Raw genomic sequence first — 27810 nt, 5'->3', positions numbered from 1 at the left:
CGCGGGGCGGCTGTGGCGGGCCGTTCCCGCTGCGGGGCTGTGCTGCTCCCCCCGCAGCTCCGCTCCGCGGCCGCTGCTGCCTTTCTCAGGCGCCTTCGGGGCGAGAAATCATCGCAGACGGGTTTTTCCCTCTGGGTTCCTCCTTCCCCGGAGCGCCCGGGGGCCTCTGCGTTCCCTGCTGGGGCAAGGAGCTCGTCTGGGCAAGCACCTGCATGTTAGGATTTATTTATTTTATATATTTATTTATTTATTTTTAAGGAGTGGGGGAAAAAAAAGTGATTTCCTTCCTTCTTTCTCAGTTAGGCAACTTCCGTCCCGCCCGCCCGGAGCTCGTCCTCGACCACAGGCAAGACTGACCCTCCTCACTTTCTGCACCCCTTTTGCGTTTGGGGTGTTTTTAACTTGCCCAAAGGCAGGACGAGGGTTTTTCTCAGTTCAGTCTCAGGCACTGCCTGGTGTGGGGAAACCGAGCCGAGGGCGTGAGCTGCCAGCAGCCAGCTGCTGTCGGGGGGATTCCGGGGGCTGCCGGCCTGGGCCGGGTGAGCTCTTGTATGGCCCTGGGTGCCCTTCCAGCCCCACGTGGGGCGTCACTCAGTGCCTTCCTCCGTCATTTCTGCATTATTCTAGTGCTTGGCATTGCCAGGTGCCAGCTACAGCTCCCTCTTGTAATGTGCTGTTCATATGTGTATGTGTAATTAGGTATTCACATATATATGTTTATATATACATATCTATATATAAGTGAAATAAAAATCTCCTACCCCAGCAAGCCAGTAACCAAAGCTGAGCTAGAGATGCAAGGGTGAGGGGGTACAGTGAGCTGGGAGATGAGAAGCTGCTGAGGCCACAGAAGAGTATTTAATAGTGTCACAGAATAGCGCTGGGAGGAAGAAAGAAGAGGAAGGTGGTGGTGTTGTATTGGGAGAAACTGGTGAGATCCTGTCACGGAGAGGGCAGCAGAAGAGGAAGAGGGGGGGAAATTGGGGAAGCGACAAAACCAATAAGATGTTGTGGTTTCGGTGAGCTGCAGGAGCCAATTTGCTGGTCTGGGAGATGGCCGGAGTGAAGAGAGAACAAGGGAAACAGCGAAGGAGGAAATGAGCCCAGATGAGGAGACCCTTCCCAGGCACTGGGATGGAGGAAAACTGCTGGTAGGGGCACTGGTGGTGGTCAGAAGGGAAACTAAAAGAAATGGAGACCCCAGGAACATGAGGGGGCTGGCAAGTGGCCAGCTTTGCCACTGCCCAGGGCATTGCAGGGAGCTTACAGAGGAGCAGCCCTCACTTTTGGCTGGCGTCCGGCACAGCCATGCTCAGCCTGCCCCGACTTTGTCCCTTCAACCCTTGGGCCTGACTCTTATGTTGTTCTGCAGCTCAGGCTGGTAAAAATGGCTGATGGCGAAGAGGACCCGGCCGTGTTCACCTCCACTTCTCTGCCCTCGGACCCGCGGCTGCTGGCTACGGTGACGAACGCTTACCTGGGCACCCGTGTGTACCGGGACATCCTCCATGTCAACGGCGTGTACAACGGGGCAGCGGGAGACACGCACCGTGCCGACATCCCCAGCCCCCTCAGCGTGAGGATGACGGTGCCCGGTGCGGGGAGCCTGGCTGAGACCTTCACCTTGAACACCCGGACAGGTAAACAGCAGAGCAGGGGCAGGAATCGCCCTGTCCTGCTGCCTCCCTTCAGATCTCTATCTCGGGCACCTATCGCTCTTTCCTTCTAACTGCTGGTGACCCTCTTCTAGAAGTTAAAAGTCTCTTTGCCCTCACTGCTTCTCATGAGGTCGCATCTTCTCCCCATTCCCCGTTCACCTGCCGGATGTTGTTCTTCTGAAGTCATGTCAGGGCGAGTGGAAATTCCCCTTTCTTGTGAGAATAAGAGCGATTTTTAGACTGTATCTCAATCCCTGATGGAGCCGGGCTTGGCAAACACTGCTTTAATCACGAAGCCTGATAGAATGTTTTATAGCACAAATCACTCCTCAGCGGCTCGGCCAGATTCAGTGTGACAGTGTTGTCTAGTCAAAAGCCATGTTTGGATCTGGACCTGGGAAAAGTGGTTCCTTTGCCAGCAGGAACCAGTAGATAGGACGTAACATCAGGATCAAATGGCTGATGGCGCTCGCTGTGCTTACAGGAACCTTCAGCCACGTGCTTCAGGCCGCTGACTACGCGGCCACCCATCAGATCTACGCTCACCATTCCCTTGTCCACTTGATGGCCTTCAGCATCACCATCTGGCGAGCAGCTCGTGCCACCCAACCCATCACGGTCCAGCTCCAGACTCCTTTCATGCCAGAGAGCCAGGACTTGGACCTGAACCAAGGGCCGGACTTCCAGGGAGCGCAGTGAGTCTGGATCACAGGGGGGTCCTTGCCTTGAATACATCCTTCACGGGCTGTTGTGTGCTGCCCTGCTCACTATTAGGAAATAAATTGCAAAATAAGGCTAGAGCTAGACTGGAGTGGTAAGTAGTGGGGAGGCTTGTGCAAATCTGCTGCTTCTGGCAGGTGTATATAAAAAACCCGAAATTAAGTATAGAAAGATTATTAGTTGTAACTCCAGAATTATTGCTCTTCTATGTGTAAGTAACAAAGGCAGCAGGGACTAGCTGTGATTATGAAGCAATGAGTTTGGGGAGGTAGTGGTTTGGAGGAGGTGGCCTCTAAAAATGCTTTGCTGGGTCTGAGGACCCGTCATAACGAATTTCAGCCTCCCATGCGGTGGGGGTGGGACGGCAGCTGAGCTGAAGTGTGGGGACGAGGGAGGTTCCGTCCTGGGTGGGAAGGGGAGCCTGATGCTGAGCTGCTGGGGGGGTCCCCTCTGTACGGGTGGATGTGCACCGAGTCCCACGCACTCCGCTCTCCCTCCCCTCTTGCTCACCGTCTCCTACAGCTACATCTACGGGAAGACGCGGGTCCCCGAGGTGGAGGGGGGGCCCCGTCCCACAGTTCATATGCTCTGGACTCCCGTGCCACAAGCCTTGACATTGCATGGGGAGGAGCGGGAGCAATCCTGGGAGTTCCTGACGGCTGTGGCCGAGAGCGAGGAGGAGGTGAAGAGGAGCTACAGTGAAGGGCTGGCCCTCATTGCCGCTGGCTCCCTGCACTCCTCGCACACCTGCGCCTGGGCCGCGCTGTGGGGGGGCTGCTGCCTCGACCTGGATGGGCCCCTGCCTTTGAGACAGGCACTCTATGGCTGCCTCTACTACCTGCTGAGCGCCATCCCGCCCCGCGACAGCCCCACCTTCCTCTTCCACGGCATCAGCCCCGGCGGCTTGTCCAACGGCACTCGGGGTGAGGACTACTGGGGACACGTCTTCTGGGACCAGGTGGGTGGAGGCTGCACTGGGGACTTTGCACAGTGACCAGGATGGAGGAGGCTCGGCGGGAGGCTGCTGGGAGGTTCCTTCTTCCCCCCACGCAGGGGTACCGTGGCACCAGCCTTGTGCTGGGGAGCATCCTCCTGCTCCTTCCCTAAGAACGACCCAGAGCCAGCTTGATCCCTGGAGCCACTCCTCTGCATTGTCCTCTAACTCAAAAGCAAATTTCCCAAGTCAAAACCAGCTGCCTGGAGCTGCTGCATAGCCCGCAGGGGTGAGGGGCTGGGAGAGACCCCACTGCAGGGCAGCCCCCTTCCCCAAGCTGGGGTCTGGGGCTAAGGTAGTTCAGGCTGCTCACCCAAGGGACTGGCTTAGAGCATGGCCACCAGCTTCTAGCTGTTTAAATCAAAGCAAGTTGAAACCTGCGCTTCTCCTCCCATTTTTGGTGGCATCGGTGAGCCCAGTTGGCTGAACCACTGAAAAAACAGAAGTGTTTTCTGTGATGGGCACATTCCACTTTTAAATGCAGGCTTGGTGTGTACTCAGTAAGGTAGCTGGGCTGGGTGGCTTTGCTCTTGGAGCAGCCACGCCGGATGGATGCGCAGCTCTGCAGCCGAATAGCGATCGGTGGCATGAGCAGAAGGTGGTGCTGAGGCTCCTGTGCTAAACCTCGTCTGGTCTGTCAGTGGACACGGGCTTTTCAGTCCTCTGGACCTTGTGTGTTTTCTTCCTGGTGTCACACGTGGTTTTGACCTTCTCCAGAGCCTCTGTCTTTGGAGAACTCCTGCCTCCCTTCTCTTGCATGATGGGGGGTCCTGCTGATCTCATCCTGGTGAGATACCTGAGAGTAGCAGGCATGGGCAGGAACGGTTCCTTGCGGATTTATCCCTTTTAATGAGCCCATGGGACAGCACCTTTTAGAAGTAGCAAAATCAGAGTCAGAGCCTTTGGGATGGGGGCAGACTTGAAGGGTGAAACTGGTGGGGGCATTTGTGTTCCCCACCAGCCGATCCCACCGCCTTGCCTTGCTTTGGATGTCTCCAGGACACCTGGATGTTCCCGAACATTCTGCTGTTTTATCCTGAAGCTGCCCGAGCCATCCTGGAGTACCGGATCCGCACGCTGGAAGGAGCCTTACGCAACGCGCAGGAGCAGGGCTACGAGGTGGGGACAGGGATGTGGGACTGAGGAGGTGCAGCAGGAGGGCAGCTGGGCCTTCCTCTGCCTCTCTGGCTCCAGTTTTAGCCAGGGGCTGTGACCTTGTGCCTGCGGGCGGTGGGCTGAGGAGAGCGCCTCGAGGTGTTGTCCTCTGCTGCCTCACGGACGCCTTCTCCTGGCAGGGTGCGAAGTTCCCGTGGGAGAGTGCAGCCACTGGCCGGGAAGTTTGCCCTGAGGAGATCTACGGAGCCCAGGAAATCCATATCACTGGGGACGTTCTGATGGCCTTTGAGCAGTATTACTGCACCACGCAGGTAACGGCAGCGCGTGCCACCTGGATGGTCCCGTGGCAAGGCCTGCGGGGTGTCTGGTGGCCGTCACTGTCCCTTCCCAGAGACGCTCTGCTGTTGTCTGCTCCCATGAGCACTGCCGGTAGCACCCCAGGCTTCCTTCTTCAGCCCTGCCTCCTCTATCTTTGCTCCTCGTGGGTGGCTCAGCATCCTGTTGGCTCAATCCAGGCCAGTTTTCTGACCTTTCCTCCTGCTACATCCATCTCCTTAGAGCTCCTGTCCTCCTGCTGAGTTTGGGTCTGGTTGAGTCTCCCTCATGTCCCTGTTTTTCTTTGCTTTTGGCTCCTTCCAGGACCAAAAGCTGTTCCGGGAGGATGGAGGCTGGAAGTTGGTGGGGGCTGTGGCTCAGTACTGGTGCAGCAGGATGGTGTGGAGCGAGGAGGAGCAATGCTACCACATCAGAGGTACTTCTGCAATGGCCAGACCTGTTTGTAGGGAAAGGATTTGTGAACAGAGGCTCAGAGACCCTCCAGCCAGGCCTGGACAGGAGTACACAGGTTCTTTAGACCCTTGTCCTCTGGAATATCTCATAGATAATGTTTCTGTCCATGTGAACATGGGACATGATGCTCAGCTCTCTTCTAATGCCACAGTATCTGTTGTTTGTTTTCTCAGCCCCTTGCCGCTCATGGGACACCTACATTTCTCCTTCCATGGTGGTACAAGCTGATGCCACAAGCACGGGTGCTTTCAGATCTGCTGTTGTGGCACTTAGAGAAAACAGAGTGCAAGGGCTTTAGAGAGGAAGGATTTTTTTTAAGTCTTTTTCTAAGAGACCTGAATTTAAATCCCTCGGGAGCCTGCAGGAGTTTAATTCCTTGAAGGACAACTGGTGCTGTTGGTGCCGAACAAGTACAACTGCTGATGTGTCTGGCAGGGCAAGGGGTCTCTTGGCAGGCAGCAATCCTGCTGAATCTCATTATGTTAACGAGTACAAGTTACCACTGAAAGGGGGCACTGAGAAAGGAAAGGAGAAGTGAAGGAGAGGTGTTTGTGGGAGGAGGGTTGGGAGGAGAAGGCTGGGATACAGCGGAGACGTCTCGATGGAACTGGGGTGATCAGAGCTGGAAGAGCCCCTGGGGTTGCTCCAGGCTGGGTCTTTGTGTGAAGACCCTTGGAGACAGCCCCAGTCCCCCAGAGCAGTCACATGTTTAAATGTCTATTTTCATGTTTTAATGACTTGATTGAATGACTTGAAAAAATAAATGACTTGAAGGTCACCTTGCCTGTGAAGTGAGGGAGATGCCCTCAGGTTGAGGCACCTGCTGCCCATCAGCCCAAGCTGTAAACTGGGTTGTTTCTTCTTCACAACAAGCACCACTTGTGTTCTCCTCTGCTGAGCCTTGCACCGAGGTGGCTGTGGGCTCCTGCCAGAGCAGAGGCAACACCTCGCCATGAGGGCAGGCGTCGCTGCAGCGGGAGGGGTTCCCAAAGCCGTGCCAGACCTCGATGTGCTGCGGTGTGAAGTGTCCCCTTCCTCTCCCCCCAGGTGTCATGCCCCCAGATGAGTATCATTACCGGGTTGATAACTCTGTTTACACCAACGCCGTGGCCCAGCGGAGGTAACACATGTGCCTTGCTGAAGCGCTGGCCCATCTCTCTTCTTTTCTGCCTGGCAGCGTGGCAGGGCTCCCGCATGGGACACACCTTTCCTCTCCTCCCACACCTCTGTCTGAGCTGGTCTCTGCCTTTACAGTCAGTGGGAAAAAGTAGGGGGTCCCATGGTGGTTCATCTGACCTGTGCCAGGTGTCACACAAGACTGAGAGGGGTTTCACTTCACAGAAGGGTTCTTCTCCCTGCATTTTATGAGATGTCTATGCAATTAGCCAGCTGGAGACATGTAAAACTAGAGGAATGGACTCCCAACTCCAGCAATGAAAGCTGTTACCCCAGGCTTAATCTTTGACCTGTATTCTTTCAGAGTAGCTGTTTCTTTGCCATTATGGCTCAATTAGTTCTTTCTGCTCCCTTTCTTCTTTTCCCCTCTCTGAGGGGGTCAAGGGCACCCATGCCTGACACAAAGCATTGTTCCTCGCTTCTTTTCAGCTTAAATTTTGCAGCTGATGTTGCTCGGGACTTCTTGATCCCAGTGCCAGAGGAGTGGGTGGACTGTGCCAAGAAAGTCAAAGTACCCTTTGATGCGGAGAAGAAATATCACCCCGAGTATGACGGTTACAGCCCAGGTGAGCAGGAAGGCAGCAGCAGATCTTTGAATTGGCCGCTGCTCGCTCTTTGTGAGCCTGCGAGAAGTGGGGACTCTGGTTCAAACACAGAAACAGCAGTGGAATGGTTGGCTGAAATAAAGATCTTAAGCATCGTTCTCCAGGTGCAGCAGTTGGGTTGCCAGTGTGGAGAGCCTGGCTTGTAGATGTTTTTTCTGCCTCTTAGTGGATCATTTCTCATTAGCGGGTTCATAAAATTGGGAAATTTGGGAACACAGAGAGTAGAATTAGTACTGGTTGCAGATGGCATGGTTGCTGTGGACCCATTGCTGACAGTTGGGTCTCTCTTTCCAAGGTCAAGTGCCCTGTGTTGCCCTTCCAGCAGCCCCCGACCCTCTGGAAGTGTCTGGTGGACACATGCCCAGCTGACTGCCCCTTTTCTCACAGTTAGGGGCAGGCTAATCTGGGTTTTATGGGACAGTGGGAACTATTCCTTTGCACCTGAAGTGCATCAGTCTGGGTGCCACACATTGGGGCTGTGCCAGCATCCTCGACAGAGCTTCCAGCAGACACAGTACTGAGGACACACCATAAGCTGCTGGTCTGGTCTGCCTTTAGCAAGGCAGCAACAAGTTGTCCTCCATCCAGCTCCAGTACCTTTTCCCTGTTGATGTGGCGCTTGTTCTGAGTTTATGGTTCTGTGAGTCAGGTTTGTTCCCCATATGAGTAAATACTCTGGCAGTTATCCCCAGTTGGCATATGTGGTCTGACCTGCTCCTTTCCCCAGGTGAGCCTGTGAAACAAGCTGACGTGGTCTTGCTTGGGTTCCCACTGATGCACCCCATGAGCTCTGAAGTTCGGAGAAATGACCTGGAGATGTATGAACCTGTCACAGAGCTGGCTGGGCCAGCCATGACCTGGGTAAGGAGAGGGGCGAGGCCTGAGGTGGTGGTTTCCATCTGAGTGAGTCGCTGCTGGCCCCATCCGTGGGCACGACTGTCAGACCTGCTTTAAACTGGGAGTGAGGACGGTGCAGAGCTGGAGACGTGCACCAAAGAGGTCTGGTCTGGCTCAGGAGGGTGCAGCTGTGGTGTCACTCTGAAGCTGTTGCTGTGTTTCCACCCCTGGAGGAGACAGCAGTGCGTGAAAGGCCGTTTTTCTTTCCTGCAGAGCATGTTTGCTGTGGGCTGGCTGGAGCTAAAGGAGGTGCAAAGAGCCCAGAGCCAACTCAACAAGTGTTTCAGCAACATCACGGAGCCCTTCAAGGTTAGCTGGGTGTCGTGGGTGCTTCCCTGTGACAAACGTCTCCTGGTTCTGTCTCACCTGTTCCCAAACATCACACCGAGAGGTGTCCACTGGACTGGAGCCTCTGTGGTCATGAGGTTGCTGTTATACTGAGCTGGGTGCTTGCACACGCTGTCTCTTCTCCGCCTGCTTCCGAAGAGCAGTGAGGAAGCATCTGCTTCCTACCAGGCAGCACAAAGCCACGGAGCAGTGTTATGGTCACCCCGGGCTTCCCTCTGCCTGCCAGGGACAGGAAAGGGAACAGAGACGGTGGTATTGCGAGGCGCCTCAGAGCCCACCCGCCACCTCACGCCAGGGCAGGCTACGGGGCACAGTCATTGCAGCGCCCCAGATCGGCAAGAGGAATGAGGATGAGCCTGTTCAAACCCATGAAACTGTGTGAAGAGTCCAAAAGCAACTACTGAGGCATTTCTTTCTCTTGCTGGAGCAGATCTGGGTGGAGAACTCAGATGGATCAGGAGCTGTGAACTTCTTGACAGGGATGGGTGGATTCCTGCAAGCTGTCCTCTTTGGCTACACAGGATTCAGGTGAGACCTGGGTTAGGGCATGTTTAATTTCTAGGCAGCTAACTGTCCCTCAAAACCTTACTGTTTAGCTGGAGCAATGTGGTTTTACTTGTGAAAAAGAAAGGAGCTTGCAGCATCCACAATATCCTCCAGAGCTTCCAGCAGGTAACAAACAAACAGGAACATTAATGATCCCAGATGAACAGCGGGTACTGGGGGCAGCCAGTCACTGGTGGAGAACAGGGTGGAATTATCAGAAATTGTAAACCAGTAAGAGACTCTCTCCGGGTGACTTGATGAGTTGGTTGTGTGTTTGGGAAGTAAATGTCATTCCCTAAGTCTGTCCTCTGGTTTAGCTGTAACATCATCCTCCCTCCTTTGGGTGTGGTGTGGAAGGACCTTCTGCACACCCCCCCAGCCCCCCCGAGGCAATCTGCCCGTTGCACACGTGTGGCTCTGCAAGCCCCTGTGAGGAAAGTGCTCAGCTGGCATTGCCACAGCATTAAAATATCTTCAAAAAACCATTAAGCTGTTCATATAATTTCAAAATTTCAAAGCTGTGTCTTGTATCCAAAGCAGCCTGGTGGTTTCAATCCTGAAGCAACAGTTTGAGAGTATTCTTAGTTTAATTGAGGATGGATCAAACTGACAAGCCTTGTGATTTCCAGCGAAACCTCTGAGCACTAACTATGTGTTTTAACTCTCTGTGTGTGGCCAGAAGCTGCTGAGAAACCCACCAGTTTCTTGGTGGAGCTGGGTGTGAGCTACTGTATTCCCATCTGAAAACCTTAATCTCAGCTTTTGCGAATCTCAAAGGTCTTCAGACGCTCTGTGTGTGTCAGGTCGGGCCCCTCCCAGCACAGGCTCAAGCCACGGGCTTTCGGGCTCCAGCCAAATTTCCACAGATGTCGAGGTGACATTTATGCCACTCTCAGGGCCGTGCCTGTGCCATGCCTGTTGTAAGCCACAGACCTGGCTGGAGCGTTGGCCTGCCGCTGAGGCTCTCCAGTCTCTTGAACCTCTCTTGAGCCCTCTCCAGACCATTGAGAGACCTCTCAACAGACTGGAGATGATGGTCAAGAGCTCTCATGTGTCAAAATTTGAGTAGGAGATAACAGTGACCACTGTATTTTCTCATCCAAAGCCAGAACTCAGAAGTGGGCTCTGTTTGACTTGGGGTGAGGACTTGGAGGGAGGATTCAAGCTTGTTTGCTTGATTTTTGTCTTTTGGTGAAGAAGCACATATAGCACTGCCGAGTTTAAAGCCCTTCAAACTGGCAGGAGTGGGAGCTGATGGGGGTTTCTGAAGGTCACAGCCCAGAGGGAAAGTGAAAACCAGGCTGTACGGATGCATCTTTGTTGAGATGGCAAATTACGGAGGGGAAGGGCAGTGCTAGTGGTTAGGCATGTCTCGTGATTTAGTGAACAGCATGTCCAGGAACATCTGCACTGGGTGTGAGGTGAGCTCCTGCCATCTCACCAGGGTCACAGACCTTTCCAAGCAACAGCAGCTGGGGGCAGACACTTGCTGCTGGTATTTTGGCTGAAGCTGGACTTGCATCCTAAAATGCCCAGCTCCAGCCCTCTCCTGAGCTCCTCGTGTGGCTGGAGTTTAGTTCCAGTGCATGGCATTTAGTCTCAGTTTCAGTGGCAATTCCTGCTCGGGGTCTCTGGCCACCTCTGCCAGGTCCTGTGCCCTGTTCTCCATCCTATCATGGACAGGGCTTTCCCACCTCTGAACCGGAGTGGGGAACTGAGCTGCATTGAAAGACAAAAAAATATTTTTTTCTCTTATTTAAAAAAACAAAAAACAAACAACAAACAACAAACTAATGGAAACCACAGACCCCAGCTGAAGAACTGTGAGTGGGACAGGAACACCTTAGGGTGCTGGGCTGTGAAATCACAGCTCGAGTAGCCCTTCACCAGGCGCTTCATCAGCGCGTTCGGGATTTGCCCGAAGATCCTCGGGATACACCAGGGACTCCCCCTGCCCACAGATCCCTTGAGCAGCAGGAGGGCCCCAGGGCTGTGAGGCTGCACTGTCTGAGGAGGTGGCCGACCCCACAGAGCTGCTTTCCTCTGGGGCCACCCTGTGCTCCCACCGCTGACATGCTCCTGCCTTTCCAGGATCACGAGGTCCAGCCTCCGCTTCGACCCAGCCTTTCCCGATGATGTCAACAAGTTGAAAGTCACCGGCGTCTCCTACTTTGGCAACAAACTGACGTTCACCATCACCAAAGAAGAGATCAGGATCGAAGTGACCACGTCTCCCCAGGACCCTCGGGCACCTCCCCTGGAAGCTCTGCTGGAGGAGTCGGGGCAGCGGTTTCCCCTCCGTGAAGGTGTGGTATTATCACTTGCTCTGCTTCTTAAAATAAAGGCAATTTGGGGATAAACCATTCCCGTAGCTCACACGGGTTGTTTTTTGTTGCAGGGCAGAGTGTCTCTTTCCCCACCGCGGCTGGCTGGATTCAGAGGTTGTCCACTGAGACATTTTAAACCTTGGCTGGTCCAGGTTTTACCCGCTGAAGCAGCAGAAAGAAGTCGAAGAGCAGATGTTGGCGGAGGGGGAAGGTAGAGGTGGGTGGAAGGGGGGTCCCAGCTGGGCCACAAACCCTCTGGGACTCAGCAGCTCCCTGAGTGATGCTGAGCATCCTTGTCCGTGCTGACTCCTGTTCACACGCCTTCAACACCTCTCACTTAGCAGAGGAGATGAAATCAAGTATGAAAGCGACTGTTTTAAACGAGTTTTCTAAATACCCATCACTTGTTTATGGACTCACAGGGACGTCCCTAGCTGAATGGATCTGGTCTTAGCCCAGCCCCTGCCTGCGCTGACTCCCAGCTCCTCCAGCACCTCCTGGCTCAGTTCTTGCCTCCTCCCGGGCCCACTGCCTCACTCTGGGGACTCAAAGGGCTGGGGGTCTCAGCCACCGCTGCTTCGCGGTGTCAGCCCTGATGCCGGTGAGCAAAAAGAGGGGGATCAATAGGCTGAGCAGCCGCAACCCCCCCAATCCTGCTGACCCCCATAATGAGGAACTCTGCAAAGACTGTGTGGGGCAGCAGGCAGGGTGGGCAGAAGTAAGGCTGGAGCTGAGCATTATTTTGCACTAATACTGAACACCAAATACACAGCCAAAATCATTTTAGCCCTCTCGGCGCAGCACACAGCTCCTTTTCTTTTGAGTTATTCAGCATATAACTTCCCTAACAGTTTTTTAAGCCCTTATCTACGTTATCATCTCTCTTTTCAAGCAGTTCGGGAGTTAAAGCCCTTCTAACTTGATGTTTGAAGGGCTAGTGGAAGCCCAGGCATCAGTTTTCATTATGTCAGATGACAAGGTTTTGGGGGGCTGAGCAGAGTCCTGCAGCTCAGGAGCCTCAGGGTGAGCCAAGACCTGCTGTCTGTTTGCTTAAGGCATTTTCCATGTCCTCGAAAGCCCTGGGGGAGGGAAGAGGAAGGGCTGTGCCCAGGTACGCACCCAGGGAGCAAGATACACCCCACACCCAGCTCTGCATCCGCAGCGTCCTCCCGTCCTGCGTCCCTCAGCCTGGGGCGGGCTGTGGGGCCTCGTTTCCCAGCCCCACGCCTTTGCTAGCGCAGACTTGGGTCAGAGCCAGGGAGGCGGGAGGCGTTCCCTGCCCCCCCGGGCTCTGTCCTCTCTAAGCAAACCCCAGGAATCTCGGCCGAATCCTGTGGAGTTTATAAAAAACCTTGCGGCTGCTCCCTGCCCCAGGCAGCATGTGGGAACGCTTAGGGATGGAGGCAGAGCTGCTCCCCAGCTCTGTAATTAGGCTGGCTCTCCCTCAGGCCTCCTCAAAAGTCACCCAACCCCTAATTAGCCACAGTTTTTGGCAGCAGGGCAGGACAAAGGGACCTCTCCCTCCCCCCCCCCCATAACAGTCATGTGGGCTGCACCTGAATTTGGGTTTTGATGGGGCTGGGGATAAAGCCCAGCTCTGAGCCAGGCACCGGGTGGCACTAAAAGGGGTCTTCTTGCCCCAAACTGGGAGCTTCTTAGTCCAGTTGCCAAAGTGAGCCGGCTCTGGCCTGGGGAGGGCAATGGGGAGGGCCAGCACAGAGCAGGGGGGTTGCACCCTGCGCTCATCCCCTCTGCCCTTGCCTGGGGACCTGCTGGGGAGTGTCGGCTTTACTGCAATGAGTTTGCAAGTCTCAGCTCCCCTTGGAGGGGATGAAGTCTCCTCTGCTTGAGCATGTCCCCACGAGGCCATGAAACTTCCCTGCTTCTTTCCCCTCCTCAGTTACTGGGTGGCTCGACAGATCACAGAGATTATTTCTTCTCCTGCCTGCGAAGAGCACGATCAGAGCAAAAACACCGTATTTATATCATCCCCTTAGCACCCGCCTGCACTACCCGCACGCACACAGAAGACTCACCATGTGTGAAATGGTTTAATGATTTAAATATTAATCACTGAGGCTGGAGGGATGCTGTGCTCTGCACAGGATAGAGGGAGTTAAAAAAACCAAGGGTGAACAAAAATAATCGAGCTGCCCCAAGAAGCATGGCCAGGAGCTGGGCTCGGGCACGGCGGGGCTGGGGGTGCTGGACCAGGCAGGGGAGGGTGAGGGGAGATGCAGCGTGCGGGAGAAGCTTTGGGGGCTGCCCACCCCCACGCTGCCCCGTGGCCACGCAAGCTTGCAGACGTGGCCCTGGGCGGTGGGTTACACTGGACCAGTGGTCTGTTTGGGGGGCCACCAGCGATGCAAAGGAGTTTCTACAAGCCCTTCACCCGCTGGTCACTTGTCCTCGTCGTCGCTCCCACTGAACTGGTAGGTGAAGAAGCCAACGGACTCGTGGGCGAGCTTGGAGAGGTGGAGGACGCCTGTGATGACCAGGACGACCAGCAGCAGCGGCAGCACCACGCTCCCCGCCGTGGCCAGGGTGTTGTAGCACCTGGCCTTGGAGCTGAAGCGCTGAGCGGCTTCCACGTCCCCGCACACTTTCCGGTCCCGCGCCTGCAAGAGCCAAGAGATGGGGCAGAGGCACCCGGGCTGCCCACAGCTCCCTCCTCCCCACCAGGCTATGTGGCTTTGGCCACCCTGCAGCCCACAATTTCATCCCCCGGGTAGTGCCCAGAGGGCATCCATCCGTCTGTCCATCCCGGGCTCCTGCTCCCCTTTGGCTCCTTTTTCTTTCTTTGCTGCTGGGATTTCCCCTCCTGCTTCTTTCAGAGCCATGCTGGCTCCAGTCCTTGCTTGCCCCCATCTTTCCACCCTGGTCCAGACCAGCTGGAGCTGCTCTTGCCTGAGGGCAGGTGGAGGGTGTGGGGGCACCACAGCCCCCCAGCATCTTCTGGGGAGCAGCAGTTGGTCCTCAGGTAGTGACAGCCCCAGGGAGGGAGGAGGCTGGAGTTATCTAGGGGGGGTCTCAGCCTTGTTAATAGGTGGCAGGAAAAGTGTGGGGGCTTTCCAGGGAGCTGGTATTGCCTGCAATCAGCCTCTTGAAGGCGTGGGGCTCTAATCCCCCAGCCCAGCGCTCCCGGGAGGGGGAGGCTCCGTGCCCCCCCAGGACAGCACCTCTGTTTCAGCGGCTCCATGTCCCCTCAGGAAGTTCAGCCCATGGGGAGGGCTCCCAGGTGACCCCAAACTTTGACTCCCTCCACCCCACTCAGCGCCCGTACCTTGACAGAGAAGGCGAGCGCCACGAAGCCGAGGCAGCAGAAGTTCATGTAGATGGTGTTGAAGAGGGACCAGATGAGGTGATCACGGGGTGGTGGGGATGCACGGGCGGCGGGAGATGGCTCCCGCTTGTGGGACGGGTAGTCCTCCCGTGGGTAGGACGTGTCCATGGCCACCGAGAGGGGCACCCCGTGGCTCTGTGGCTCCACCAGCCTGGCTGGGGAGTGGGGCAGGGCGGCCCCTTTATATAGTCCCTGTCTCCGGCACAACCTCGTCGCCTCTATATATAAACCCAAGAAATTACAGCCCTCCCCGGGCGGTGGTTATCAGAAAGGCTTGGCTGGGAGCTAGGAGAAACAAACCTGAGTTTTGCGAGCCCACAGGCTTTTTATATCCAGCCTTCCTCCCGCGATGAGGAGCACAGACAGCTCCAGCGTGACCAGGGGAGCGGCCAAGTGCGCAGGGAGGATCGTTGGGATGGAGCTGTGGGATGATCTTGAAACCAAGTGACCGTCACACCGAGGGGCTGACACGGGACAGACCTTCCGTGCCAGGATCTCTCGGTGCTCAACACCCTCAGCTCAGTCCCTCTGGCTGGGCTGGGCTGGGAAGACGCCTCGTTCGCAGTGTGTTTGGGCTGCTGGATGCATTAAATGGGAACTTAATACCAAAATGTGGAAGAGCTACTTCTACAGGGTTCCCTGGAAGTGGGAGGAGAAGAGGCTGTCTGACAAAATGGGGTGCGTACTGCCAGAAAAACATGGAGATTTTTTTCTTTCCTCCTTCTGCCGTGCCTTAGCTTTTAGGAAGAAACTTGTCTGGGATCTGGGCTGGAAGTGCTCTGCACCGTGACGGGGATGGAGGTGGAGAGCTGTGGAGCTGGCAGCAGAGGGAGGAGAAGGAGGAGATGGAGGAAAAGGAGAAGGCAGCCCTGAAGATGTGCAAGGCCCTGCTTCTCCTTCCCTGCAGTGAATAAGGCGACTGACAAGGGAGTTTGACAAGATAAAACTTTATTTGCAGCAGCAGTGACCTATTTGTGTGTCACAGCTCCCTGGAAGCCAGCGGCTCCCTGCCGAGGCACGCAAGCAGAGGAAAGAGGGGGGCTGTCCCCTGCGTCCCAGCATGGCCCACCCGTGCCCTCCTCGTGGTGGCTGTGCTGGGACACCCAGGGCTGCCGGCAGCCAAGGGACGGGGCTGCGCTCCCGTCCCCCCTGAGCCACGCGCCCAGAACGGGGACGTTTTGGGAGGAAGAGGAGAGGGGAGGAAGAAGCACCCCACGGGGTAGCAGCAACAAGTCAGTGGCCACACAGCGGTCAGGTGGTGACAGACGTGAAGATGATGATGAGGAAGATGATGAGGGTCACCACGGTGAGGATCATCAGGATGGAGCAGATGATGTTCAACACCTTGGCACGGGTGCCATGTCGACGGGCGCCCTCCAGGTCCCCCAGCACCTTGCAGTCACGGGCCTGGGGGGGAAAATGGGGGACTCAGAGCTGGGGGGGCACCTAGTTGGGGTCTGCGAGGTGGTGCAGGGACCTCAGGGATACACCGACCCGGGGCACTGCCTGCTCCCCTCACCCACAGCCCCGGCTCTCGGCAGGGGGGGGACTGGATTGGGGAGGGGGGGGCACAGCACTGTGGGGTCCCAGGGCAGGGTGGCATCGGGGGGGGTCTGGGATGGGGGACTGGATCTGGGTGGGCTGGATTTCCCGGGATGGGAAATCTGGGGCAGGCTAGGGCAGGGGGAGCATCAGGGGGTCTCGGGATGATGTTGGAGGGGGCTGGGGCGGGGGGGGGTGATCCTCAGGTGGAGAAGAGGTTGGGGGGGGGGGCGCGGGGGTAGCGTCGGAGGGGGCTGGGTCGGGAGGTCTCAGGCGGGGGGTCCCGGTGCAGGGAGGGGGTCCCGGGCTGAGCCGGCTCGGGAAGGGGGGGCGGTCCCGGGAGGATCTGGCTGCGGAGACGGGCCAGGCTGGATCGAGGGTGGCGGGTGGGGGTCCCCGGGGCGGCCCCCCCCTCTTCCCCCACCTTGATGGAGAAGATCAGCGCGGGGAAGCAGAGGCAGCCCAAGTAGACCAGCGCGTAGCCCAGCAGGACGTTGAAGAAGGACCAGAGCACGTAGTCCCGGGGCTGCCCGGCGGGGTCGGCGGCGGGGCCCCCCCCCCGCCCGGGGGGCTGCAGCGGGATGACGACCTCCGGCTTCATGGCCGGGAGCCGGGGACTGGGAGCGTCGGGGAAACGAAACCGAACCCGCCGAGGAGGGAAATCGGCCCCGCACCGCCCCCCCCGCGCCGGCCCGGCCCCCCCCCAGCGCGGGCGGAGCGGCCGGGCAGCCCCCGCCCCCCCGGGGATCCTCCGGGGGGCTCAGCCCCCACCCCGGGCACGGTCACCCGTGTCCCCGCACCCCCAGCATGAGCTGACGGGTGTGGGGCAGCTTTGGGGACTCAGAGGGGATTTCAGGGGACTTTGTGGGCTCCAGGGGATTCAGGAGGGGACTCAAGGGCACTCTGGGGACTCAAAAGCCAAATTTCCCCTTTGGAGAGCCCCCCCTTGGCAGCGAAGGTGGGAGGAGCTGGCACCGAGGTGCGGCAGGGACGAGGATGAGCTTGTTGGCTGGTTTCAGGGTGCCGAAATGGGGGGGCAAGCGGGCACAGGGAAAGGTGGAAACCCCGCCCCGTTCCCCTGCTGAGCCCCGGGTTCCTCGGCAGGGGCTGTAGAGCCTGGGGGTTCCCGTCCCCGCTACCTCCGCCTGGGAGGGCAGATAACGCGAGCCAGGAGGGGTGTGGGGCGCCTCTAGACACCCCAGAACCCCGGGGAGTGGTGTGTTTATATTTAACTCACCGCACCGACATGGCACCCCCTCCCCCGGCCCCTTTCCTGCTGCTCCTCTGAGTTATGGGGTAGCCCCGGCCCCCCGAGGTGGGGATGCCTGGGGGGAATAACACCTCCCAGACCCCAAAAGTATGACATTTCCAAGGAGAAGCGTGGGGCAGGAGCTTTATTTGCTGTGAGCTCACCCCCGGGTGGGGCTGAGGAAGGTTCTTTCAGCCAGGCTGCACCAGGAGGTGCCTGGGGACACCCCCTTGTCCCGTGGAACAGGGGGGACAAAGGTCCTGCAGGACCCCCACGTCTCCCCCACGAGCGAGGCAGATGGGTTCTGGGTGAGGGGGGCAGAGGGGTGATCAGGGCGCCCATTAAGAAGCGTGCAGGGAGCAGCTGTTTGTTAGCTCAGGTCGGGGCGAAGCCTCGCCGTGGTTTGGGGAGCGCAGTGGGAGGGGGCCGGGAGCTGGCTGCCCACCTCATCCCCCCGAGGAGTTGGGAGGGCATCAAGTGGAGGGAAGGACGGGGACTGAGGCAGTTTGGGGCAAGGTGGGACAAGATGGGAGAGGGAAAGACAGGATTAGGAGCCCTGGCATGGGGACCCCCAAGCCAGGCGGGGGAGCGGTGGGATGGGGGTGCCTCTCTCCTCACCTTGACAGAGAAGATAAGCGCGATGAAGCCCAGGCAGAAGACGTTGAAGAACACCGTGTTGAAGAAGGACCAGAGCACAAAGTCCTGGGGGTTGGGGACGGGCTCCGTCTGAACAAATGAGGTGATGGTGGGGCCGAAGGCGGTGGCGGGGGAACCTGCCCCATTCCTGCTGTAGGGCTGCGTGTTGATGCTGGTGGGTGGGTGGGAGTTCTCCATGGCAGCCCGGCACTGGCGAGGAGCTGGGGCGCAGGTACTGGGGCAGTTATAGGCGAGGGGAAGGGTTTGCTGGGGTGGGGCCCTCTCGCCTGACACCACAGAGGCCATGGGGCGGGCGCGCAGGGTCTGTCGGGGGACGGACTGTGGGGTAGTGTGGTCACCCGGGGGGGGGCAGGGGAGAGCCACGGCCCTGGGCATGGCTGGGGGGCAATCGGAGGGGGATGCCCATGGGGCAGGCAATGTCGTGGGGCAGGCGATGCCGTGGGGCTGAGGCGGGTGCCTTGCCTGTTCCTCGTTGCTTTTTGCCCTTTCAGCTGATAAGTGATTCCTGCCCTGGGCAGGTCAGGGCAGAGCCGCACCCTGGGGTTACTCAGTTGCAGCAGGGACCTGTCACAGGGGGACAGTGGGGACATGTCACCAGTGGGGGAGGAGGCCACCAGCCCCCCAAAGCCCCCTCCCCATCTGCAAACCACCACCAAGGGCTCGGTCCCCGTCCGCTGGGTTTGCATGGTGAGTTTTGAGGTGCTTCTCCTCCCTTTTGGCAAGGCCTTGCAGCTGCAATGAGGTCTTGTAGCCGCCAAAAAGAGGCTGAGGGGTGGAAAAAGAAAGAAAAAAGCTTAAAGAAAGCAGCAGGGTGGTAAAAAACATCATCTGACTCAAAAAACCACCAAGACACAACTACAAGGGTTTTAGAAACATCAACATCCTGCCTGCTCAGTGGTGGGCTCAGGAGGCCCAGTGAGAGGATGATAAGAGGAAACCCAGCTCTGATACTTTTCTGAGAAATGGGGTTTTCCCCACGTGGGAAGAGCGGAGGGTTTGTTCCAGAAGGAGGACAAAGATGTTCACTACCTGCGCTTGCTGCCATGTGGATTTTCTGGACATACCAGAAATTTGGGTGCAGATCTAAAAGCCCCAGCCCCTGATATCACTTGTCTGGAACCTACAGGAAATTTAAGATTTTTTTTTTTTTTCCTCAGTTACTTTCCCATTGGCACAGGACCAGTCTTTGAGGTTAATGAGGTTCGTTAGGCCTCGGTGATATTTAAGGAATCACAGGAAGTGGGGAGGGCAGCGGGGATGGGTAAGGAGGTGGACGGAGGCAGTCTTGGGCTCGGTGGGGATTTCCAGGGGGTTGTTCATGCTCCAGCCCCAACGCCCGATGCACAGCACTGCTGACAAAGCTGCCTGCAGGAGCCCAGCGCGGGGCTCCCCACTTTGGGGTGCCAGGGTCCCTCTGTGAGGCACCACCTGCTTCTCTGGCTCGTGTGGGGGCAGAGGGACCTGCGGTGCTGAGATGCCAGCCGGGAACAACTGGCAGCCCCAAGGACTGAGCATGGCCGCTTCATTCCTCGTCCACTGGCTTCGAATGTCCGTTGAGGGATCCCATCTCCCGCAGCCCCCAGCACAAGCGGGAATGCAGCCGGTGGCTCGCTGACCCCAGCTCACCTCCCCGCCTGTGTTTCCAGCTTTTTCATTTATTTGCCCTCGAACCTGAACAAACGAGACGTCAGAAAGCAGAGAGACAAAGTTCAACCCTCACTGCTGCTGCCTCTGCCCGGCCCCGCTCCCACCGGCACCCCCAGCCCCTGGGGAGGCGGTTGGGTCCCCGAGGGTGCTCAGAGTGGGGCCGGGCAGAGTTAAGGGGATGTGGTGGGTGATGGTTTTTGGGCCAAGTGCTGGAGGGGGGGTGAGGGAAAGCAAAACACCGAGCTGGCGGGTGACTTTTGCACCCCGGGGGGGAAGGGTTTGCGAGGCGGATGTGGGACCATCAGGTCTGCGGGAGGTTTGTTCGGCTGGTTGAAAGCAGCTCACTCTGCGCTCACTTCTGGCAGTGTGGCCGGGAGTTCAAGGGCTTGGTGGCCTCTTGCCAACAGCCTGAAGCAATTGCCGTAAAGCAGAAACAGACTCTTTGTGTCCTTGGAGTGCTGCTGCTTTACCCCTCCCCACTGTGGGGTGGCAGGCCCCAAATCAGGTGAATTTACCCCAGAAAAAAGGCTTTGCTCTCTCTGCTTTCAAAGCCCACCCTGTTTCCGTTGTCCCCCCTGGCTCCCTCCCAGCACCCACCAGGACCTGGCGCCAAGGGGCATCCCTGTGCCAAAATGCCCCAATTGCCCTTTGGGGAGACATGGGAGGTCTTGAGGTGATGCAGAGGGTGAGGGGCCGCTTCTCCCTCTCCAACTCCATCCTGCTCCCACCAGGGATATCGCCCTGGGGCCGCCCTGGTGGGTTTGTGTCTGCAAAGCGTCCTTAGGAAAATAGGCCCCAGGATTTTTTGCATGTGTTGGCTGATCAAGGAGAGGGGCAAGAGCTCCCGGGGAAGTGCACAGTGAGCCCACAACCCTGTGCCAGCCCAGATGGGCATAACCCCCCCCCGGGGCAGTGATGTGCTTGGGCAGAACAGGGCTGGATCCTGCTCCTGGGCCAGGGAGCAAGCAGGACAAGGAAGGAGTGTGCGGGAGCGTGCGGGATGCAGCGCGGCACACTGCCAATCCCTCAGATAACGGATGTGGCTGCTGCCAGTGCTTGAGCGAAGCTGCCAAGAGCCTGAGCGGTTGGGGCGACGTTTTTGAGCTGGGGTTTGTTGCCCTTTTAAACAAACCCCTCGAGCCCCACAGCTAGATGGGGTGTTTGATCCCATATCCTGCTGGCGGGCATGTCACTGCCCTGCGAGCCAGGCGGGCAGCGATCAGCCCTGTTTGCCACCGGGAGCGTGCGCTTGTTTGCTCTTATGGGAAGAGCAGAGGAGTAGATGATTCACCAGGAGGTTGGTGCCAGGGATCCTACAACAAATAACTGTTGTGTTTCACGGGCGGGATTTCTGACATCTTACTAAGAGCTCAGCTTCTTGGCAGGAGATCGATGTTCTTGGGGAGAGGAGGAAAAAAAAAGGCTTTTCTTCCCATCCTTGTGGGGCCTCAGCCCCAAGGACCTGAGCCTGCTGAGGGTGAGGAGCATGAAGGCTTCCAGCGAGCTGGGGAAAGGCCAACTGCATACTTGAAGCTCTGCCAAATGGGCTTCAGACGGGATTTTCTTGCAGGGTCTTGCCCGGGTCACTTCGGACGTGGCCGAAGCCGGGCAGCCGAGTGCCACATGCCGGCAGCCCCGGTGGCATGGGGGGGCGCTGCCCCGAGGTGGGTGGGGCTGGCCTGGAGGCTCCCTGCTTGTCATGGTTTAACCCCGGCCAGCAGCTCAGCCCCCCTGGTGGGGTGGGGAAGTGAATTGGGAGGGTGAAAGTGAGAGAACTCGTGGGTTGAGATAAAGACAGTCGAATAGGGAAAGCAAAAGCCACACATGCAAGCAAAGCAGACCGAGGGATTCGTTCACCCTGTTCTACGGCAGGTGGGTGAAGACAAATGCCATCGCTCTGAACATGCCCCCTCTTCCTCCGGCTCCCCCTCCAGCTCTATACACTGAGCATGACGCCGTACGGTCTGGGACACCCCTTGGGTCAGCTGAGGTCGGCTGTGTCGCCCCCCCCAGCTCCTTGTGCCCCCCTGCGAGAGACAAATGCCATACGACTGTCTCAAAGCTTGCTTGTGTCTGTGCAAACCTCCAAGAGAAGCTGCTGCAGCCTGGGGATTGGTCTGGGGGATGTTGCTCAGAGAAGCGGGAGTGTATTGAAGGATGCACCCCCTCACTTTGCAGCTGCGTTGTCCGGACCCTTTAGACGAGCCTCAAAGGGGCAGATGGAGTTGGCCCCATGTGTAGCCATTTGTGGCTCTATTGTGCAGGCCATACCCCATGCGTGCATTGCTGATGAACTGGCAAGAGGGAAACCTTCCTGCCCTGAAGCCCAACAAAACCTGTTGGACCAGAGGAAAAAAAACTAAAGGTGGGCAGATATGCTGATCAGCGGTTATGATGAACTTAAAATTTTGCTCGGTGTGCATCTACCATCGAAGCCAGATGTGTGTGCACCCACAATCGATCACCGGTCTAGGTTTCTGTGCTGATCCTGCCAGCGAGGGTTCCAGGAGGCAGTCATCTTTTTCGCTTGTGTCCATCTTCTTTGCTTCACTGCACTCTCCAGGCCACCCCCCCTTCTTCCCCCCACCTTGATTTATACACAGTTTCCTTGGGTTCATCCCCTGGGTCGACCCACATAGCTACGTATCCCATGTCTGGGGAGGGGTAGGGTGTTTAATGGGATGATGTAATTAGCATGATCATGTCAGCATTCGTTAGCATATTGAGGGGTGTTAACTTTAATATGCATTTCGTGGATAATGAAGCAAAGGTCGTTCACCGGACAGATGGCCCTTGAAATTTGGCCAGGTGCCCCAGAGTAGAACCATCCTGTCTCCACAGGGCTCACTCCTCCAACTGCATTTTGTGTTATTCGGGCACCCTTATCAGCTTCGACCTCCACACTATCCACCCTGTGACTCATAGTTTTGTCTTGAGAGTATTTGAGGCATTTCTTCTGTCAGCCTCAACTTTTGCTTTCTCAGGCTGTTCTCGCAGGCCTGGTTTCTCCTCTCCCACACCACATCCTTGCTTTATTTCTGTCTTCTCCTTCCATTCTGTCCTATCGCTACCCCTCGTCACTTTTTTAATAATAAAAATCTGGTTTGGGTATACAGCATTTGACCTTGTTTGTATCTTAATCTTGCTCTTGGGATCATATCGAAACCTCCCCGATACTGGATCGGGACACCCCCCAGGCCCCTCGCTGGTGGGGTGGGGTGAGGGGCAGAGCAGCCCCAGACGCTGTGTAAACACTGCTGGCAGGAACTAAACATCCTGGAGTTATCCCAGCACAGGCAGCTCCAAAATTCGGCCCCGTGCTGGCTGCTATGAGGAAAATTAACTCTGTCCCCGCCAAAGCTGGCACAACGCTGTAACAGCTCTGGGGGGGACGGGGCAGGGGTCACAGCCCTGCCTGGCTGGTGTCCCCAGCGCCAAGGGGCCCAGCATCGCTCCGTCTCTCAGGAGTGGGGTGCAGGGCTCTGTCCTGCAGCAAGGCCGTTGGGGCTGGAGCTGCATCCCCCAGCTTCCCCCTCCCTCAGGAAGCCTCTCCCGACCGCTCCGGTGCTGCACAGAGCCACCTTTGAGCTCCTCTCGCTCAAGCCCTTTGCACAGCCCCCCACCCCAAAAATCAAGCCTGCTCTCAGCTCTGCTTGCTGCTATGCCCATCCTGAGGGTCAGTGAGGATGGGGGGGTGTCCTGGTGTCACCCTGGCAAAGATGAGGTGCTACCCGCACCCCTGGGGTGACCCTTACAAGCGCTTCACACCCCACGTGGGTGCCCCCTCCCGAGTGCCCAGGTTGCCCGAGCCTGGCCCATCCTTGAGCCTCTTTTCTGTGACGCTCCATGTCGAGGGACAATTTCCCTCTCCAGGTGCATCCCAAGGGCAGATGCTCCTTCTCAGCGGGCCAAGCTGGGGTGGGGGGACCCCGAATCATCCCCTGCCAAAATGAAACTGAGCCAGGGATAAAAGTGAAAGAAAACTTTATTTGAATGAACCAGGCTTTCTCCAGACAAGGTGCTTCCCCTTAGGATTATTCTTACAGGCACTTGGAGCTACAAAATCAGAGCGAAGCAGCAAGCGGAAAAGCGCGTTCCTCCCCTTGCTACGGCCAGTTTTTGGGTGCTCAGCTGCTGCCAGGGGAGGGGCGGCTCCAGGCCCTTCCCGGGACATCACCAAGGGCGGCAATCAGAGAGGGCTCTGTAGTGGTTCTGAGCAGCGAGGAAAGCGGGACAGGACCCCAGCAGGCTCCAGGGGGCTGCATGGAGGACACGCACCCCCTGCTCCGAGGGGTGACAGGGGCTCCTAGCAGATGTGGGAGGGGATACTCGGCCCACAGAGCAAGGGAAGGGCTAAGTGGGGCCGGGGAGGGACTGATGCTCCAAGTTGAAGAGGGCCTGACACTCCTGGTTTAAGAGGTTCACCATGACGACGGTGCCGCTAGCGACCAGGGCGATGACGAGGATGACGAGGAAGATGTTTAGCAGCAGAGCGGTGATGTTCAGGTACTTGGCGGTGGAGCCGTAGCTCAGTGCCCCGCTGTAGTCGCCGAGGACTTTGCGGTCCCTGGACTGCAGGGGAGCAGAAGGGAGAGTCAGTGGGGTTGGGGGGGGCCAGCCCAGGGGGACCCCCCGGGGGCTGCAGGCTGCAGTGGGATGGGAGGTGCTGGAGGGGCCATGCAGGCCTGAGCCCCCCTAAAACACCAGCACTACCCTGGGGTGCCAACTGCCCCCACTTCCCCAAACTCCAGCCTCCTCCAGAGCTTCCAGCTGGGGCAAGGGGTCTGTGAAGTGGGGGCTTTGTGGGGTCCACTGGGCACTCTCGGGCGTGGGGCTCGGTGAGGTCGACGGTGCTACCTGGGGTTGGGGGGTCTCTGGGGTGCTTTGGGCACCCCCAGGGTTGGGGCTCTGTGGGGTCCATAGGACACCCCAAAGTGGGGGCTCTATGGGGTCCATGGCTCTCCCTGGACACGGAGGCTCTGGGGGCTCCGTGGGGGCTCTGCGGGGTCCATGGGGCAACCCGGGGTGGGGGCTCTCTGGCGTCCACGGGTCTCCCTGGGGTCGGGGGCTCAGTGGGATCCCCGGGGCCGCCTGCCCCCCTCTCCCGCCCCCGTGGGACGCCCTCACCTTCACGGAGAAGACGAGCGCCAAGAGGCCCAGGCAGCAGAAGTTGGCGTACAGCGTGGTGCAGAGGGACCAGGCGAGGTGGTCGCGGGGGGGCGGCAGCGGCGGCGCCTCCACCGACACCACGGTGCTCTGCGGGAACCCCTCCATGTTCAGCCCCTCCGCCAGCGGCTCGTAAGGCGGCAGCGCCGGCCCCAGCGACCGCGACCGGTCCATCCCGGCTCGGGGCTGCGGGGGGAGGTGGCACCGGGCACCCGCAGACGGTTTCGTTTCCCCGAGACCGAGGACGGAGCGGGGAGGGAGGGGTCGGGGCCGCCCCGTCCGGGCCCCCTCCCCTTCCCGGGGAGGAGAGGCTCCGCGCCCTCCCCCTGCGCGCCGAGGGAAGTCGTGCCCCGTCCCCTTCTTCCCCACTTCTTTCTTTCTTTGTTCTCCTCTTTCCTTGTCCCCTTCTTTGCCCCTTTTTTCTTTGCCTCCTCTTTCTTTGACGCCTCCTTTCTCTTCCCCTCCTTTGTCCCCTCCCAGGGTGGCCGTCTGGGGTCAACCGCGAGCGTTTTGGGGTTTTTGGCGAAGAAACCCCAAAGAAGGTCCCTGCCGCATGGCACGGGGACCGTCCCCTTCCCTCCCTGCTTTCAGCCCCAAGCCCCAGTTCCCCGCCGCCAGCAGTTTGGGTTTTGGGTGCAGGCGGTCGAGGCCAACGGGACGCAGCTTCGCAGCCCTTGAAGTTTCTGGCTCCATCGAGGAGAAAGGCTTTTGGCAGAAGCAGCCCTGGCCGGGATTATCGCCTCTTTGGCACGGGAAGGATCGCCACTCCCTTCATTTTTTGGAAGGGGTTTGTTCCCAGAAATGTCATCAAGGCAGGGCTGAGCGCGTTGCTGGCACGGGAAGGCAGGATGTCGTGCGAAGGGCTCAGGCTCGTGCCTGCCCACGAAATGCCTGAAATCCCGCTGCTGCGGGGGGAGAGCGGCTTCAGGCAGCGCTGGGACGGGCTGCGAGCTCGTCCCTCCAGCCCCGGCCTCTCCAGCGCGGCTCCATCGCAGGGCCGGAGCGGGCAGGAACAAACCTGCTCTTGTGGAGGGACCCAAGCCCAGCTCCGACAAATACAGGGTGAGGCCAGAAGGTGCCACTTGTTGGGAACATTGGTTGGGACGCGTGGAAAGTCCTAATCTGCTGCTTTCCCTGCTCGTTTGTCTAAATTGGGTTTAGTTAGGAGTTAATTAATCCTCCACATCCTTAAGGTAGCTGAGTGCAGGGAAACACAAACCTGTGGTCCCCAAGCGCACCATCCCCCTTATGAAAATCCCCTCCCTATTATACCAACCAATCTTTATAGTATGACAGTGTATTAACTTTGTTAATACATCTTAATTCACATTATACGCCATCATATAAGGAAGTAATAAAATTTTACTGTCAGTTCTGGGATTGTTCATGCTTAAATAAAACAATCGGAAGGACAGCCTGTCCCTGGAAAGATGGGCTTTGCCTCTGGGAGGCTTTGAGCGGCCCGCGAAGGGTAAAGACACCCCGAGTCAACCAAGGTCCCAGTACCCCAGCCCCTTTGGCATGGAAACCCACCCGGCATCATCCGGCCCCTGGGACACCAGGATCCACCGATGAGCCACGGGAACGCCGCAGAACGAGAGGCGCTTTGCCAGGTTTGCCTGGGACTAGTGACCGGTAATGTGGGTGCTGGTGGAAGCCAAATCGCCCAGGGCCTGGCCAACTGAAGGGTGCAGGAGCCTTGCATATGCCGGGTGCCACGGCCGGGCCCAGACTCCCCATGGGCATGAAAATTTTCTCCTGTAATGTCAGACGTTGTGTCCCAGCCTTGCTCCTCCGTCGGCACGGGCCAGGCACAAACTTTTTGGGATGTCCTGCCAGCGTTCCTAAAGCCCCCAGACCCCGCAGGGCCGCTGGGAGGGTGGGAAGAGGCTGAACTTCAGTCCCCTGGCCAAAAGTTGTGCAACCAGCTGTGCCCCGACCCCTCGCCCGCTCCCTTTTCTGGAGAGGTGCAAAAACTGGGGGAAGTAACAGCTTAATATCCCCAGATGTGCATCTTCTGCATCTGTCTGGAGAGCCTTGTGCAGAGCTCCCCTTCGTCCCAGCCTCCTCCTCCTCTTCCTCCCGGCTGGGGCAGCCCTGCAGGCCCCGGCCGACCCAGCCCGCAGCAGCTTACAAGGAACGAGCTTCCTGATCTGCTGCTTTCCCTGCTTGTTTGTCTAAATTGGGTTTAATTAGGGGTTAATTAATCCTCCACATCCTTAAGGAACCTGAGTGCAGGGAAACACAAACCAGAGCACTGGTGCCCTCTAGTTTTCCCAGCTGTGTATGTACTTTTTTCTCTAATAATTGATTTCTCACGTTTTTGTCCCAGCCCCGAGCCGCAGCGAGGAGGAGCTGCTGCCTCAACTTGTGGAGCGGGAAAGGAGAAAAGAAGAAAAATCCGATGTTTTCGCCGCTGCGCTGCAGAGGGAAAAACCAGCCTGTGCATTGGTGAAATGAGTTGTGGCCGGTCTCAGCCTGGCTGAGCACCGTGGCCCCGAGGACCAGCCCTGGCGAGCGGCTCCTTCGAGGCGACTCTGGCCCGTAACCCGCCGGCAGCGAGGCCTGGGTCGCTGTCTGCGTAATTAAGTCTTACTGTTAATTACTGGTGGGTTTTGCACAGGGCAAGCTACAGCCCTCGCGCTTCCAGACGGCGCCGCCGGCCTCAGCGGCCTCAGCCCCCACCGGATCCCTGTGCCCAGAGGGGGGGATCCCGGGGACCCCTGCACCCAGCGAGGGGGATCGGGGGGGGTCCTCGCAGCAGTGTGGGGGTTCCCGCCTCCCCCCCCCTCGGACCGGTCCGGCCCAGCAGCCCCTGCCGCGGCCGCGGGGGAACGAACCATCCCCACCGCGGGGGGGAGAGACGGGTCGGGGGACGGCCCCGCCGAGACCCGCCTCCCCCGTCGCGGCGGCCCCGCCGGCCCCCGCGGCACGGAGAGCCCTTCCCTGCGCCCCGCCGCCCCTCCCTCCGCGCGGGGCCGGGGCCGGGGCCACCTCCCGCCCCCCCGCGCCCCGCATGGGCTCGCCCGC

The 27810-nt window shown here is 58.1% G+C and overlaps 4 protein-coding genes across 4 annotated transcripts; 1 reads left to right on the top strand and 3 right to left on the bottom strand.

The window, feature by feature from the left end:
* The first annotated feature begins 1063 nt into the window (after window positions 1-1063).
* PGGHG (protein-glucosylgalactosylhydroxylysine glucosidase) lies at window positions 1064-11902 on the top strand. Its single transcript, XM_074918159.1, has 14 exons — window positions 1064-1151; window positions 1373-1640; window positions 2143-2353; window positions 2901-3336; window positions 4372-4491; window positions 4668-4799; window positions 5128-5239; window positions 6325-6397; window positions 6883-7019; window positions 7786-7919; window positions 8169-8264; window positions 8734-8831; window positions 10941-11155; window positions 11248-11902. Exons 1-14 carry the CDS (start codon window positions 1098-1100, stop codon window positions 11310-11312), a joined length of 2151 nt encoding a protein of 716 aa, XP_074774260.1. The 5' UTR covers window positions 1064-1097; the 3' UTR covers window positions 11313-11902.
* A 1673-nt stretch (window positions 11903-13575) lies between these two features.
* On the bottom strand, window positions 13576-14627 carry LOC141966117 (interferon-induced transmembrane protein 5-like). Its single transcript, XM_074918509.1, has 2 exons — window positions 14460-14627; window positions 13576-13794 (listed from the first exon to the last, which is right to left on the bottom strand). The coding sequence occupies exons 1-2, from the start codon at window positions 14625-14627 to the stop codon at window positions 13576-13578; spliced, it is 387 nt and encodes a 128-aa protein (XP_074774610.1).
* Window positions 14628-15450: 823 nt separating this feature from the next.
* LOC141966080 (dispanin subfamily A member 2b-like) lies at window positions 15451-16723 on the bottom strand. Its single transcript, XM_074918431.1, has 2 exons — window positions 16486-16723; window positions 15451-15926 (listed from the first exon to the last, which is right to left on the bottom strand). Exons 1-2 carry the CDS (start codon window positions 16660-16662, stop codon window positions 15771-15773), a joined length of 333 nt encoding a protein of 110 aa, XP_074774532.1. The 5' UTR covers window positions 16663-16723; the 3' UTR covers window positions 15451-15770.
* A 6858-nt stretch (window positions 16724-23581) lies between these two features.
* Window positions 23582-25338, bottom strand: LOC141965902 (dispanin subfamily A member 2b-like). Its single transcript, XM_074918092.1, has 2 exons — window positions 24742-25338; window positions 23582-24186 (listed from the first exon to the last, which is right to left on the bottom strand). The coding sequence occupies exons 1-2, from the start codon at window positions 24952-24954 to the stop codon at window positions 23968-23970; spliced, it is 432 nt and encodes a 143-aa protein (XP_074774193.1). The 5' UTR covers window positions 24955-25338; the 3' UTR covers window positions 23582-23967.
* Window positions 25339-27810: the final 2472 nt, after the last annotated feature.

The sequence above is a fragment of the Athene noctua genome, chromosome 14 (assembly GCF_965140245.1).
Source record: "Athene noctua chromosome 14, bAthNoc1.hap1.1, whole genome shotgun sequence".
NCBI classification, from domain to species: Eukaryota; Metazoa; Chordata; class Aves; order Strigiformes; family Strigidae; genus Athene; species Athene noctua.
Note: the sequence above shows the minus strand (reverse complement) of the source record. Positions and strands in the feature narration are given on the sequence as shown.